Source organism: Salvelinus fontinalis, chromosome 40, assembly GCF_029448725.1.
Source record: "Salvelinus fontinalis isolate EN_2023a chromosome 40, ASM2944872v1, whole genome shotgun sequence".
NCBI classification, from domain to species: domain Eukaryota; kingdom Metazoa; phylum Chordata; class Actinopteri; order Salmoniformes; family Salmonidae; genus Salvelinus; species Salvelinus fontinalis.
Window position 1 is genome coordinate 11,177,968 of NC_074704.1, and position 16,495 is coordinate 11,194,462.

At 44.2% G+C, this 16,495-nt stretch overlaps 1 protein-coding gene across 4 annotated transcripts; it reads left to right on the plus strand.

Moving 5' to 3' along the window:
* Window positions 1-1,282: 1,282 nt before the first annotated feature.
* Window positions 1,283-16,075, plus strand: LOC129839992 (interleukin enhancer-binding factor 3-like). 4 transcript variants are annotated; one of them, XM_055907757.1, is made up of 20 exons: window positions 1,283-1,383; window positions 1,971-2,131; window positions 3,061-3,175; window positions 4,185-4,402; window positions 5,363-5,537; window positions 5,826-6,003; window positions 7,649-7,746; window positions 8,381-8,476; window positions 8,648-8,759; window positions 8,907-9,004; window positions 9,275-9,386; window positions 9,535-9,663; window positions 9,865-10,073; window positions 10,496-10,615; window positions 10,978-11,103; window positions 11,420-11,587; window positions 13,157-13,274; window positions 13,532-13,570; window positions 14,257-14,670; window positions 15,299-16,075. In XM_055907757.1, exons 2-20 carry the CDS (start codon window positions 2,007-2,009, stop codon window positions 15,430-15,432), a joined length of 2,784 nt encoding a protein of 927 aa, XP_055763732.1. In that variant the 5' UTR covers window positions 1,283-1,383; window positions 1,971-2,006; the 3' UTR covers window positions 15,433-16,075. The 4 variants fall into 4 exon arrangements, with proteins under 4 accessions (XP_055763732.1, XP_055763734.1, XP_055763735.1 ...); XM_055907759.1 differs by having other exon boundaries at window positions 14,257-14,655; XM_055907758.1 differs by having other exon boundaries at window positions 1,305-1,383; window positions 1,974-2,131.
* Window positions 16,076-16,495: the final 420 nt, after the last annotated feature.

The following is a 16,495-nucleotide window of genomic DNA, read 5'->3' on the forward strand; positions in this document are numbered from 1 at the left end:
GAGGCCTACAAACCTGACTCAGTTACACCAGCTCTGTCAGGAGGAATGGAACAAAATTCACCCAACATATTGTGGGAAGCTTGTGGAAGGCTACCCGAAATGTTTGACCCAAGTTAAACAATTTAAAGGCAATACTAACAAATACTAATTGAGTGTATGTAAACTTCTGACCCACTGGGAATGTGATGAAATAAATAAAAGCTGAAATAAATCATCCTCTATACTTTATTCTGACATTTCACATTCAAAAAATTAAGTGGTGATCCTAACTGACCTAAGACAGGGAATGTTTACTAGGATTAAATGTCAGGCTAAGGTGTATGTAAACTTCCGACTTCAATTGTATCTCCACCAGTTTGGATATCTCAAATAACACCTGGCTGCCACCTACTGTAGGCCTAGATATGCCCTAGATACGGCCTACAATAGGTGGCAGCCAGGTGTTATTTGAGATATCCAAACTGGTGGAGAACGTGCTGGGTAAAGTGAAGGCTGAGAGGATCACGAGAGGCGGCTTGTTTAGAGTTGTTGTGCTTCTGCGAATCAGAAGGAACGTGTGTTGCGTCTCACCCGATTTGATAAGTTTGAAGTGTCGTGTGTGTCTCTTCGGAACAGGACACCCCTCAAGGGGGTTATATCTGGCATCTCGTGAGAAGTCGATTTTGAAGAGATTAAAAATATTCCTAGAGTGATTGATGCACGTCGGATGAATGGTGTGATGAATGGTGAAAAAGTGAAGAGTTTATCTGTTCTTTTATTTGTTGATATGGAGTCTCTCCCTACTCAAGCGCAGTTGGGGTATATTAACTACAGAGTCAGAGCATTTATCCCATGACCAATGGAGTGTGACCATTGTAAAGCTTTTGGTCATGTTTCAAGTGTTTGCAGAAGGGAGAAGCCGAGATGTCCAAGTTGTGGAAAAGATCATATCATGTGTTTTAAAGTGAGGAAAATGTGACATGTTGCAATTGTGGTGGGAACCATGAAGTTACATCTTTCAATTATCCTACAAGGGTGAAAGAGAATGAGGTGGCCAAATTCAGGTCTGTACAGAGCATTTCATATGCAGCCGCTGTTAAAAGGGTTGAGGGTTTGAAAGGTGCTCCTGAAGAGTCGATGGTGGTAGATAGGCCTTCACGGGTTGCCTTTCACCAGCAGGACCAGTTAGTTTCCCTATCACATATGGATTTTATTTTTACCTTGTTTTGGTTTTTCAAACCGTCCACTGTGTGGCGGCAATACACCTTTTAGGGCTGTAGTTCGCCACTGTCCCACAGAAGAAGAAGCCAGCAAGGTGTTGCTAAAATACGTCATTATTGCGCGACACCGCGCAGCTCCACGCCCCCAAACAGCGCGACATTACCGTGCCTCCTTCCTTCTCAGGTGAGTGTTTTTAACGATCTAGAAAAGGTTGTTACTTTAGTGTTTGTACATTAATACAGACATTCTGCTAGCGATGTATTTAATTGCAGTTATGTGCTGAATTAAACGTCAAAAAAGTATTAGCTTACCTTGCTAACTACAGCATCTGGTACGGTCTGTGATCTGGTAGTATCAAGCTAGCTATCTTGCCATAAAAAATGGCGTCGGCACCGCAGGTTGAAAACAAATTCTGTTAGCCCAATAATTATTGGTTTGCAGCGTGTTTAATTTGTTTTTTTATTGTTTTAAAACCAAATTACAAAAAGCGGTATGGACAGCTGCTTACACATTTTGTGGTAAACAAACAGTTAGTTAGCATAGTTTACCTGCACGTCGTTGTGCAACTGCCTGGTATGTTTACGAATGTTAGCTAGGTAGTTACCTCGGGGATGGCACGTGATGTACAAGCCTGCCGTACGTCACACTAACTTCAGTTTCACCAAATGTTCTTATACAAACGGTATATAGTTTTCTTTCCAATGTGTTTGTCATGAGGTGGTACATTGTAGAGAGAGTGATTTTCATTGTTTCTGTTTCTCTGGCTACAGCAGGTGTCACACAGGTGGCAGTAAAAAGACAAGCTCATGGCTATGGCAGCAGAGCCAGTGCCAGATGCAGTCTGGGACGAACGGCAGGCCTATGAAGAGCTCCTGTACTGGGACAGCCTGATACAGCGAGGCCACCGCCTGCTACCACACGACTTTGACAGGTACTGTATCGCTCCAGGGGGAAGTTTCAACGAGGTACAGATCTAGGATCCACATCCCCTCCCCAATCCTAACCTAAAGGAAAACTCGACCTAAAACTATATTTGGATATTTGTTTCATTAGTCCATTGTTGATATAGTCCCAAAATGTATTGCATGTAAGAAATATAGAGTTTTCCAGTCATATAACTTTCAAAATACAAAAATATAGCAGGTATGATGGTTTTGCATTATATGGTGCAAAATGCATCATACTGGCTGTATTTATGTATTTTGAAAGTTATATGTCTGGGAAACTATTTCTGACATGCAAAATATTTTGGGACTATATCAACAATGGATAAAGAGTTTTTGGGTGGAATTTTCCTTTAACCATTAATGGGGGGGAAATGCAAGGAACACTGAGCAGTGCCTTCTCTCATCCATGCCTTTAACTCTTACTCTTACGTATCTCTTCTTGCACATGATCATCTGATGATTTATCACTCCAGTGTTAATCTGCTAAATTGTAATTACTCGATTTATTGCCTACCTCATGCCTTTTGCACACATTGTATATAGATTCTCTTTTTTCTACCATGTTATTGACTTGTTTATTGTTTACTCCATGTGTAACTCTGTGTTGTTGTCTGTTCACACTGCTATGCTTTATCTTGGCCAGGTCGCAGTTGCAAATGAGAACTTGTTCTCAACTAGCCTACCTGGTTAAATAAAGGTGAAATAAAAAATAAAAATAAAAAACTCCACCTGGTTATAATAATGTTACATTATGACAACTACAATGTAGTATTTCTACACACAAGGCATTTCAATTCTCTCCAAAGGTTGCACTAATCTCTTCCAAAATTGGTCGATGTTGAATCTCCAGAGGTGAACTTAGTGCTGTAATTTGTTTCTATTCTAACTACTTGGTGTCTCTCTCCCCTCCCAGATATGAGGAGCTGCGATACTGGTATGACTGTCTCTGTTACGAGGAGGAGCTGAGGCAGTACGATGAGTACATCGCCGCCATACAGGAGATCGAGGAGAACCGACCCCAAACTGAGGTACAAACTTCCACCTCGACCGTTTCTCTTCACGTCAATACAAATTCCATTTTGTGTGTGAATGTAGCGCTGGCTAATGCCTGTCACCTCCGCATGAACACAAGGATTGGAGAATCAGAATTATCCCGAGGTGTTGAGTTCTACTTGAAGAACAATTTGTTTCACCTGTACAGCGCAGAAGGCTGTTGAGGGGAGGATGGCTCATTGTAATGGCTGGAATGGAGTGAATGGGATGGTATCAAGCCCTTGGAAACTGTGATGTGTTTAATACCATTCCATTCACTCTGCTCTAGCCATTACTATGAGCCCGTCCTCCCCTCACCAGCCTCCTCTGCTGTGCATACTGTTTATAGGCCAACACGAGAAGCCAATTGCACCTACTTTGATATGTTGGACAAATGGGCCTATGATTTGTTTCCAACATGATGGCCATTAATAAAATATTTTATTTCCCCTCTTGCTAAGAGGCATGTAAATGCAGAAGTTGTAGATGATACAGTAACTATAATTTTCCAGTCACAGTTTTTCCCCTCAGTCTATTTGTACTTACTAGTCATACTGGTTTTCCAGATTATTCATACACATCCTATTCCATTGGAACAAATTAAAGCAGTGCTTAGGGCTGGCATGGTAACTGTATAATCATGTAACCGACAATTATGCATGAAGACCGCCATGAAAATAAAATAACTGTTTTAATACCATAACATTTTTTTTTTAAGTTAACGAACTTTACCCAAAAGCATTAAAGTAAAATAAGCCTACTTCACATCTAACAGCCAATATAAGGAGAGACTAGAGGAGACAAAACTAGACTGTTTTAGAATTTTGTGTTGTGGAACGAACAGCTGTCTAAAGATAGCCGGGCATTTAAAAAGGCAGGACGCACGGTTGATTTTATTACAATAAGAACATAGTTTTCCCTTACAACCCGTTTTCCTGCTGTGTGCCCAACTGAACACGACCCACATCTCACTTACCCTTTTCCATCTTACCTTCTCTCTTCCAGGCCCCTCCGGTGCGCACGCCTCCCATGCGTATCTTCGTGAGCGACGACCGCCACATGATGGCGAAGCACGCGGCGGTGTACCCATCGTCTGAGGAGCTGGAGGCGGTGCAGACAGTCATCTCCCACGTAGAGTGTGCCCTCAAGACCGTCTCCGACCTGCTGGATGTGGAGGCCGGAGTTGGGGTGGCGCCTAAACCTGTGGAGGGGACAGAGGAGAGGTAAGAAAGACTGATCAAAGACCCTGGTACTGCAGGACCTATACCAGGCGGTGTCAGAGGAAAGCCCATAAAATTGTCAGAGACTCCAGTCACCCAAGTCATAGACTGATCTCTCTGCTACCGCACGGCAAGCGGTACCGGAGCACCAAGTCTAGGACCAAAAGGCTCCTCAACAGCTTCTACCCCCTTTTGTACACTGCTGCTACTTGCTGTTTATTATCTGTGCATAGTCACTTCACCCCCACCTACGTGTACAGATTACCTCAACTAACCTGTACGCCCGCACACTGACTTGGTACCGGTGCCCCATGTATATAGCCTCCTTATTGTGTTACTTTTTATTATTACTTTTTACTCTAGTCTACTTGGTAAATGTTTTCTTAACTTTTCTTGAATTGCAATGTTGGGCTTGTAAGTAAGCATTTCACGGTAAAGTCTACACTTGTTGTATTCGGCGCATGTGACAAATAAAGTTTGATTTGATTTGTTTGGAAACGCTTCTTTCGTCATTTCCTTGAGTTAAGCTCAGCTTGATACAGGATTGGATAGCTGAGAGCAGGATTAACATCCTATTACTTTCACTAATCCAAGCAATTAAGATCTGTGACTCTTAGGCTGCAGGTAGCCTAGTGGTTAAGAGCGTTTCGTCAGTAACCGAAAGGGCGCTGGTTCGAATCCCCAAGCCGACTAGGTGAAAAATCTGTTGGTGCTCTTGAGCAAGGCACTTAACCCTAATTGCTCCTGTAAGTCATTCTGGATAAGAGCATCTGCTAAAAGTCTAAAATGTAATGAATACTTCAACATAGGAAGGCAAGATGCATTTTTAGAGAGAGAGAGAAAGAAGTGAAGGATAACAGTACATCTTATCTTGGAAATGTGTGGTTCTTCATATCTTGTAGATTTACTTATTGCATTTGTCTCTGAATAAGCATTTCCTTGGTACTCCCTCCCCTGTCCCAGTGAGGTGGCTCCCCCTCCAGAGCGTATCCTGCGTGGGGTGATGAGGGTGGGCCTGGTGGCCAAGGGCCTGCTGCTGAAGGGAGACATGGACCTGGAGCTGGTGCTGCTCTGCACTGAGAAACCCACCGTCACCCTGCTCAAGAAGGTGGCTGAGAACCTCTCCACCCAGATTGAGGTAGTGTGTGTCTTTCATTTAACCTTTACTCAACCAGGAAGTCCCTCTTTCCCAATGGAGACCGATATCTTTCGATGATGTTAACGTTGTCTCTCTTTGGTAATTTTGAAATGAGAGTGACCGAGAGAGTTGCAATAGGACATAAGGTATTTTTGGTTGTGAAAGGTGCTGCCTCTATGCTAATATTGTCTCTCTTTCTGTACTGTACTGTACTGTACGCCAAGCCAACCCTTCTGTAAGCCAAAATCCTAACTGATTTATTTTCCCATCATTCCAACTCTACTAAAGCTCGTCACAGAGGACAAGTATGAGGTCACCCAGATCCCAGAGGAGGCGGAGATTGTGATCAAGAGCATCAAGGAGCCCGTCCTGACCCTAACCATTCACCTGACCTCCCCCATGATCCGCATGGAGGCTGAGCCAGAGGGTGCCGAAGCTACCACCCCCCTGGAGGGACCACCTGGAGGTATGACCAGCCTCAAACCACGCCAGGAGGCTGGGACTGCCCAACACTACCACGGCTGTGTTCAGGGCACAGCGTTGTGGGACGTCTCAGATAGAAATATGATGTAGAGATCTATTTGTGATAGATATGTGCACCAATAGATATTATGTGTGATATTTCTATCTGCAATGTTCCACAACATTGTGCTTTGCTGAATGTAGGCAGCCCTGGACTGCACTTAACAGCAGGCAACTTCAAATGAGCTACAGCAACAGCTGATAATCTGTGTGTTACTATTCACGTAAAGCATGTTACTGTGCAGCTCCCTACTGATCCATACACTGAGACACCATTTAAATACCTGATCAGTCAATATAGAGATTAATGGAACCTGCACAGTGGCTACTTTAGAACCGATGCCAGTGAACAAACAATCTGATTGGTTCTTCACTGGAGCTCGGAGTTCTTCTATTCGCTGTAATTAGGTAACAAAACGGTGACAATCTTCATCGCTACAATGCCTCTTTTAGTCGTTAATAATGCATTGTGTAATAATGTTCTTGGTGATTTTAATAACAGTAATGTACGACTTAATTTACAGTTAATTGTATTGTTCAAGTTAAGAAATGAAGGCTTTTCTGAGAATGCCAGCCAATGCGCGGATATAGATTTGATTGCATGTGTTTTTAATGCAGAACAGTGTAACGTGAGGCTTGTATTGCAGCAAAACTGATCGGCATGACAGGTAATGTTTTTGAACCCTTTCTTTGACCTGCCTGGTTGAATGGGAACACAACCAGTCACAAGCAAAGGATATGGAAGGATATGGAAGGGAAAGTGTATGTGAGAGGGAGTAATATGTGTGTGTGAGTGAGTAATGCATGGGGGTGTATGTGAGAGGTAAAAGGGATGAATGTGATCTAATTAAAAGTCAGGAAAAGGGCATTTTGAGTTCAATCCGCTTTAGTAGCTACGTCCTCCAAGAGAATGGCCTTGTCTTGGATCAAGGCCAGATTTGGTTGCTGGGGGAAGCCAAGCTGAAGCCAAGCAGTCATCAGTTTTGCTGCAGTACCGAGCCGACCACAGATGCATTCTGATTCCAACTGCCTTGTACAGTAATTCCAAACCTGATTGATTCTCTCTTACTAAGCCTTCTAGTGTGTCAGTTTTTAGGGACGCTGGACCTTTGACCAACTGGCCTCTCATTCTGTCTCGGAAAGGGGCAGAGCAGCATGACCCAAACCACTGGGGCGGAGGGAAGGGGTACCAAGACTAGGATTGATTAAGAATAAGAAATCCCCCGAGCGAAACCTTATATTGAGAAATATTATGCTCTGGTACCCACTGTGAATCTGATGGCTAGAGTACACTCTCATCACTTAGACCTAGCATAGGGGTTTGTGCTACAGGGTAGGTGGGTAAGTCCATTCTCTATAAATGCGGGGAGTCCCCTTCAATCAAATTTATTCATAAAGCCCTTTTTACACCAGCCGATGTCACAAAGTGCTGTACAGAAACCCAGTCTAAAACCCCAAACAGCAAGCAATACAGATGTAGAAGTCCTTGTCCTGCCTTGGGAAAAGCTGCCCCCTCCCCGAGCCTCGAGACAGAACCCCCCCTTGGTCAAACCGTACCTTGTCTTCTTGTCCCACCCATCGACCAATAGAAAAGCTAACGGTCGACAGCGACGCGCCGGCGGACGTTCTGGACAGGCAGAAATGCCTAACTGCCTTGGCATCTCTCCGCCACGCCAAGTGGTTCCAGGTTTGCATCCCGTCTTTACTTGTCAAATAAAGTGTTCAAATGTGCCTTTTATTCTGCCTTGTCCCATAATGAGTTGTGAGTTTGTATGCTCTCACAATGCCTCATTGTTTTCTATGATTTCATTCCATCTTCCTTGGAACTATATTGCTGTTATTTGCTAGTACAACTGATATTGTAGCGACGTTGTTTTTAAGGATCCCTACACACTATGTAACCATCGCTCGTTCAGAGGGGTTGGGTTAAATGCACATTTTGGTTGAATACATTAAGTTGTGCAGCTGACTAGGTATCCCCTTTCCCTCATAATTAAGTGTTTGGCTCCAATGGTATATTGGAGGGATACTGCACTAACCTTCCTATGCTACCTCTGGGTGCAATATTCCTGATGACTCAGTACTTACACAATTGGTTGAATTCGACTCGTATCACACTTTTCCTTTGTGCTGTCCAGGAATATTAGCCTTGTGAGCTGCCTGCAGCGCGCATTCATGTAAGCTCGCGGGATCATGCGGCTCGCGAGGCTACTGGAATATTGCACCCCTTTTTATTTATTTAATTTGCCAGTGCTCTAGGTAGGTAGGTCGTTGGATATCGCACCCTCTGACTCAGCTCGGCCCGTGCTTGTCTCTCTTAGGCTAAGGTCAACGACCTGAAGTCGGCCGCCATCGTGATCCGTATTATGAGAGACCTGTGTAACCGCGTCCCCACCTGGGCTCCACTCAGAGGATGGGTGAGTCAAGTCAAACTAATATAATACAGGTAATATTGACTATAATGATATACATGTCATACAATAAATTATTAAATATGAGAAAATAAATATTATTACATTTGGTGGCAGCGGTGGGATCCAGGCCTGAACTAGATTCATTATCTACTGTTTTCTCTCTGTTCTGTCTAGCCTTTAGAGCTGCTGTGTGAGAAGGCCATTGGAACATGCGATCGGCCAATGGGAGCAGGGGAGTCTTTCCGCAGAGTTCTAGAGTGCTTGGCGTCTGGAATCCTGATGGCCGGTAAGTCTTTTATCCCTAAAGACCTGTATCGGGTAAATAGAGAAAATATAGGGCCTAGAGCATAGCCTTGCGGAACACCTCTCAGAACAATGAAGAAATGACGTCCACCAAATTAAACTAATTCAAATGTTCCTCTGTTGTCCAAAGACGGTCCTGGTATCAAGGACCCTTGTGAGAAGGAGAAGGTGGACGCCATCAGCCACCTGGACACTCAGCAACGTGAGGACATTACACAGAGTGCCCAGGTGAAACAGGCTTCAGTTTTATTCGGTTAGGTGAAATATTTATGCCTATAACGTTCCAGGTAGAATTGTAACAAATGGAGCTGACATGATTCCCTACTCTACTTGAAAAACGATAATATCTGTTCTACACAAGATTTTTGTCACTGAAAGTTCTGTTATGTTGCGTCCTAAACATGCCCCAGGTAGAATATCAAATATCAATTGTGTTATCCTCTCCCATGTGCTTCCTTTTGTGATTGACTGTGTTCTATGTTTGTTTTTCCCTGTCAGCATGCCCTAAGGTTGTCTGCGTTCGGACAGCTGTACAAGGTGCTGGGGATGGATTCCCTGCCTGCCAGGGAACCAAGGAGGACCATAGGGCCAGGTCTCAGAAACTACGGTTGTTAGTATCTCCTCAGTTTTTGGCGATCTTCCTGGCCTGTCCCATGCTTCTCAAATGTGACTTTCATATTAGCTGTCTAGTAGTAGTCTTGACGTGTTGTGAATTTGAACTTCTCCTGAACCTTGTCCCTTTTCCATGTCCCTACCAGCTCAGATCCTTGCCAGTTCCACCTACCCTCCCAAGAGACCTCATGATGCCGCGGACAAAGGGGGAGACGACAGCAAGAAGAGGAAGTCTCAGAAGTTCCAGAAATATCCCAAATTTCCTAGGAAGTCGTGTATGTATCCGAAGTGGTCTTCGAATGGGATATTTCCTAGCTGATCTACCATTGAGGCTCTGAGGAGGTTACATTTGTTCCTGTTCTGATATGCTCTCTTTCTCTATTTCCCCCCCTCCCCCATATCTCTTTCTCCGCCTCCCCCATCTATCTCTTTCTCACTATCTCTCCCTGTCTCTCTTTCACTCTCCCTTCCCCCAGCCACAGAAGAGAAGCCCGGGGACTCTCCTATGGCCATGAACGCCCTGATGCGTCTCAACCAGCACAAGCCTGGTCTGCAGTACCGTCTGACGGGTCAGAGCGGTCCAGTGCACTTCCCGGTGTTCACCATGTCCGTAGACGTGGACGGCGATACGTACGAGGCCTCGGGGCCGTCCAAACGCACCGCCAAACTCCACCTAGCTGCCAAGGTAAGGGATTGTATGCCTAGGCGAAAACATGCTAGCTGTACCAGTAGACTTCCAGTCATTGCGCTAACACTAGTTAGCATTAGCGTGCAAAACTACCTGGAAGTTCCTTCATACTGCACGTAGAGACATAAAAATGGTATCCACGACTCTGGGTAACTAGACACATATCGCACTATCCCTTTAAGATGGTGGTTAACTGGTACAACACAAGTTGGTCCCTGAAATCAAATGCTACTCTCTTTGAAAGAAAGAGTAGTGTTTCTCCTCTCTCTGTAACCTTCGCTTGCTGTCATCAAAGTGTTATGTCATTGTTCTCCAAGAATGTAATCCACTGCTTTTGCATTGAATGCCTTGTCATCTGTATTGTCTCTGTCTATAATGGCTGCCGTCCACCAAGTCCTCTCGCTCCCTGTCCGTCTCAGGTCCTGCAGAAGTTGGGCCTGCCCACTGGGGCGGATGTGAAGATTGAACCAGGCGAAGAGGGAGGAGCCAACGTACCATCCACACCTACAGCAAGTGATGCGTCCATGGCATCTGACGAGGTTGTCATTCTCTCTTCATATATCTTATGTTCTCTGGCTTTTCCCTGTTACTTTTTAAAATGGTTGACTTAATATATTTTCATAAAGCAGCACAAAGCATTGCTACTGTACCTGTGGACTTCGTCATTGCGCTAACGATAGTTAGCATTAGCTTGCGAAACTACCGCTTCCTTCCTTCCTACTGCATGCAACAACATAAAAATGGTATCCGTGAGTTTATCTGACTCTGGGGACGTAGAACAAGGTCTTAAATGCCAGAATCTCACAGAATACTTTCATAAAGCAGTTATAAAGCAGTTATGTTGCAATAGACTTGATGTTCATTGGACTTGACTGTTCTGCTATGTCTTCCATACTATCAGAACGGTCCCATCCTCACTAAGCACGGGAAGAACCCAGTGATGGAGCTGAACGAGAAGAGACGCAGCCTGAAGTACGAGCTCTCTGCTGAGACCGGGGGCAGCCATGACAAGTGCTTCGTCATGGAGGTCAGTCAGTGGCAGATGGGCGGGGTTTGCACGCTTGGGACAATCCTATCGATTCATTGCGCAAGGATTTGGAAACTACAGTAGATGAATAACCAGTAAGGTTGGGGCTCGTATCAACAAAGCATCTCAGAGTAGAAGTGGTGATCTAGGATCAGGTCCCCCATGTTTATGTAGAATCTTATTCATTACGATCCTAGAACAGCACTACGACTCTGAGACGCTTTATGAATATGGGCCCAGATGTAGTTGACAGAGCAGGATGTGGAAACACAGTAACCAGCATGTGTCTCTTTGTTACCACCTCCGCCACTCACAGGTGGAGGTAGATGGACAGAAGTTCAAAGGTCGAGGCTCCAACAAGAAGGAGGCCAAAGCCTACGCAGCCTTAGCTGCTTTGGACAAACTTTTCCCAGAGGGGGCGGGGCCCTACTATAACCCTCACTCTGACCCCAAGAAGAAGAAACCAGTCACATACACTTCCATGGTAAGACATGATATAAACCCAGCAAAAAAAGAAATGTCCTCTCACTGTCAACTGCGTTTATTTTCAGCAAACTTAACGTGTAAATATTTGTATGAACATAACAAGATTCAACAACTGAGATATAAACTGAACAAGTTCCACAGACATGTGACTAACATAAATTGAATAATGTGTCCCTGAACAAAGGGGGGGTCAAAATGAACATTCAGTATCTGGTGTGGCCACCAGCTGCATTAAGTACTGCAGTGCATCAACTCATGGACAGCACCAGATTTGTCAGTTCTTGTTGTGAGATGTTACCCCACTCTCCCACCAAGGCACCTGCAAGTTTCCAGACATTTCTGCGGGGAATGGCCCTAGCCCTCACCCTCCGATCCAACAGGTCCCAGACGTGCTCAATGGGATTGAGATCCGGGATCTTCGCTGGCCATGGCAGAACACTGACATTCCTGTCTTGCAGGAAATCACGCACAGAACAAGCAGCATGGCTGGTGGCATTGTCATGCTGGAGGGTCATGTCAGGATGAGCCTGCAGGAAGGGTACCACATGAGGGAGGAGGATGTCTTCCCTGTAACGCACAGCGTTGAGATTGCCTGCAATGACAACAAGCACAGTCCGATGATGATGTGACACAACGCCCCAGACCATGACGGACCCTCCGCCTCGGTGTAACACTCATTCCTTCGGCGATAAACGCGAATCCGACCATCACCCCTGGTGAGCCAAAACCGCGACTCGTCAGTGAAGAGCAATTTTTGCCAGTCCTGTCTGGTCCAACGACGGTGGGTTTGTGTCCATAGGCGACATTGTTGCCGGTGATGTCTGGTGAGGACCTGCCTTACAACAGGCCTACAAGCCCTCAGTCCAGCCTCTCTCAGCCTATTGCGGACAGTCTGAGCACTGATGGAGGGATTGTGCGTTCCTGGTGTAACTCGGCAGTTGTTGTTGCCATCCTGTACCTGTCCCGCAGGTGTGATGTTCGGATGTACCGATCCTGTGCAGGTGTTGTTACACGTGGTCTGCCACTGCGAGCACGGACAGCTGATCGTCCTGTCTTAGGCGTCTCACAGTATGGACATTGCAATTTATTGCCCTGGCCATATCTGCAGTCCGCATGCCTCCTTGCAGCATGCCTAAGGCACGTTCACGCAGATGAGCAGGGACCCTGGGCATCTTTCTTTTGGTGTTTTTCAGAGTCAGTAGAAAGGCCTCTTTAGTGTCCTAAGTTTTCATAACTGTGACCTTAATTTCCTTAATTGTTGTCTTAATCAACCGTTCCACAGATGCATGTTCATTAATTGTTTATGGGTCATTGAACAAGCATGGGGAACAGTGTTTAAAGCCTTTACAATGAAGATCTGTGAAGTTAGTTTGTAAAAATCCAAATATCTTTGAAAGACAGGGTCCTGAAAAAGGGACATTTCTTTTTCTGCTGAGTTTATCTTTCGTACACACAATGTTATGCACCTCACAATACTATAGAATCATGACTAGGAATAGCCATTAATTAATCCACACAGACACCATGACTAGGAACCCTTTAGTGACCTCTGACCCTCCCTCAACAGCATATCCCAGGCTTTGGCACTATTCGAGGCATTCCAACCGACACGGAGCCTAACAACCGGGGCCGCGGGCGAGGCAGGGGTCGAGGAAAGCCTACGACTGGCAGCAGCTACAACCAAAGTAGGACGCTTCACATGGACCGTCTATCTCTGGATCTAGACTGGACTTAAGGCCTTTAAGAGCATGTTCTCACAGAGATGAGGTTATCAGAAAATCATTCAAATATGGCTTATTTTAGATTATTTTATAAATAAGTTAATGACTAGACAATAAGCCTGTAGTCGGACTGTTCTAGAGAGCTTGTTAGGAAATCGTTCAACTCTTTTTGGCTCCTTTGCGTTAAAGTAATAAATGTATATCTCTTTTCTTGTTAACAGCAAACTACCATTATGGAAGCAGTGCTGGCTCTGGTTATCGTAAGTGTCTTCTCTCCTCACTGTTGTCAAGGGAACTAATGATTATACTTGAAGGAAGTACTTTTTAAGGAATTCAAATGGGTACCAGTGACTCAATAGACCAAAGTGGCTATAGAATAGATAAGGCTAAAGAGATAAGTTACCAAACACAAATGAACACACCTAACCTATCACTCACTAGAAATCCATGAATTAGATAGCCATGTGCCCCCTTTGCATCACCTGTATAATGATTGAATTAGTGATTAGGCCTACTTAAAAGAAGGGAGGAATGGGGCCGCAGAAGTGGGCTAAGGGGGCCCTGACTGCTAGCTTTGCTTTCTGTCGTCCTTGGCCTCTAAGTTGAGTCTTAACACTTACACATTGCTTCTCTTATTTAAACCCTAGCATCTCTCTCCATCATGTTGACTTAAATGCTGAGGCTGGGCTACAACACAATGTTGAGCATTTGTCATAATAATAATAATAATAATGTATAATAAGACTAATTAAAAGGAAAATAAACCGTATTTTTAGTTCCTAGTTGAAGTTGTTTCGCTGAGATACAGAGACAATCACTATACATTTCTCAGTTTTTCTCAAAAAGATATCCCCTTCAAAGCATTTGCTAAGTGTTCATCCAACCAATACTAAATGTCCTTTCACCAATCGCACAATCGTAACTTCATTGTCCATCTCTCCCTCAGACGATCTGTACAGTATGGGTGCAACAGAGGCTGCTTCCACTACAACCACCTCCACCGGTGACGCCCCCACAGAGGCAGACGCCAGCGGCAACACCACCGGCTACGGCACCTTCTACCCCGAACCATCCTACACCACACCGGCCATAACCGCCTCCGCCACCTCGGCCGCCATGACCGCCCAAGCCCAGGTCGGTGCATCTTCCCTGGGTGCCTACCAGTCGGTGCCCCCTCCCCTGGACCAGCAGAGCCCCTATAGTTATGGCTACGGAGGGGATAAGAAGAGTCTGCTGACTGCAGCTCAGGCTCAGGCCCAACAGACCCAGCAACAACAGGTGGACTACTCTATGTACAGTACAGCCTACCCCAGCTCTGTCACCGGGGGCCAAATGTACAGTTACGGTGAGTTGGAATTCGGTGAGTGAAAATCTATATAAGGGGCCAAAGGAGGCCCCTTCCGCCACACACACTCATACACGCATTCATACACCGGTAACTGGCTGATGTAACAGTGCCTTCAGAAGTATTCTAACAGAGGATGATGATAATGTGTGGGGTACAGAGATGAGGCAGTCATTCAAAAATCATGTTAAACACAATTACTGCACACAGAGGGAGTCCATGCAACTTATTAAATACTGGAACGTAATTTAGCCTTGTCATAACAAAGGGGTTGAATACTTATTAGCTCAAGACATTTCAGCTTTTCCAATGTTTACATTTCTAAAAACATAATTCCATTTTGACATTATGGGGTATTGTGTATAGGCCAGTGACAAAAAAATCCACATTTATTCAATTTTGAATTCAGGCTGTAACAACAAAATGTGAAAAAGGTCAAGGAGTGGGAATACTTTCTGAAGACTCTGTATGTGTGTGTATACCAATATATAGAGAATTCTGGTATTATTTCTGATATTGGTTCTGTCTTTAGTCACTTGATATCCAAATGTGGTCTTAATAATTGTTTAAAGAGTTTTAGTAGAGCATCTGATTGGTTGATTTTTTAATGCCTTGTTCTTATTGATGTTTCATTGGTCCGTAGGCTACGGCAACCAATCGAGCTTCAGCATGTACGGGAACGCCTCCGCCCAGGGCTACGGGGCGGCTGCTACTCCCCAGACCCAGCAGACATCCTACCCCACAGGATATGGAAACATGAACTATCAGTACAAATAGGAGGTACCACACACACCACATCCCTCTCTCAAGCCCCCCACCAACCCTCTAAAGCCTTCCCCCGGAGGAAAAGAAGACCCTCATGTCTTTCTCTACTTTCATTATATTGATCTAAAATTGATTAATCCTAAACCCTCAGTCATTTTCACCATCACTTTATTTCATAAACCAGACTATTTCTTTATTTACCATGTGGTAAATGTAACCTAAATGTGTCTAACAAGTAGTTCAGTTCTGTATAGGGATTACAAAGAGGAAATAATAATAGTGCTTTCAGAATGATGCTATCTTGGGTCATTGTTTTGTTCAAGTTTCTTTTTTTGAATCTTTAAAAAAAAAAATTTTTACACTTTTTCTGTTGTCAAGCCACCCGAGGTTGAATGTGAATGTAAACGGAGAATCTGTTCTTATTTCAAAGAATTTTTTTCTTTACATTTTTTTTCTTTTCGATTTTAATTTGAATCACTGTTTTATGTTTTAACTGTTATTATATTAACCAGCAGTGTGGTAAAAAAACAAGTTGACAGTAACTTGGATTTTTATGTGAAAGAGCAATGGAAATGTGCTAATTGCTGTTTCATTGTAAGGTTTCGGTAAAAGGCTTGTATCTGGTTGTTTGTAAGAATAAATGACTTTTATTTTGGAGCAGTGTCATACTTTACATACACTGACAACTGTTTTTCAGACCTGGGTTTAAATACTAGTTGAAATACTTTTCTGTGCTTGATTGAGCTTGCCTGTTGCAATGCAAACAATAGAAAGGTCCCAAATGTGCAAACTCAAACTCCAGGCAGCCTAAAGGAAACGCTCAAAGTATTTGAAAGGTATCAAGTAGTTATTGAACCCAGGTTTACTGTGATTAGGCTTCTTCTCCACATGGCAACCGATCCCCTGACATGTGTTCATGCTACGGGCCAACTTGTTATTTATTACATTTAGTTCTGTATTGAATATAGACTGAATCCTATAGTTGACCTGACTGGCGGTGGTTACATTTTAAATGCCTAGAAAGAATATGTAGCTAGCTTATCTTGAGCATCACTTTAAAATACCAGGGATGATC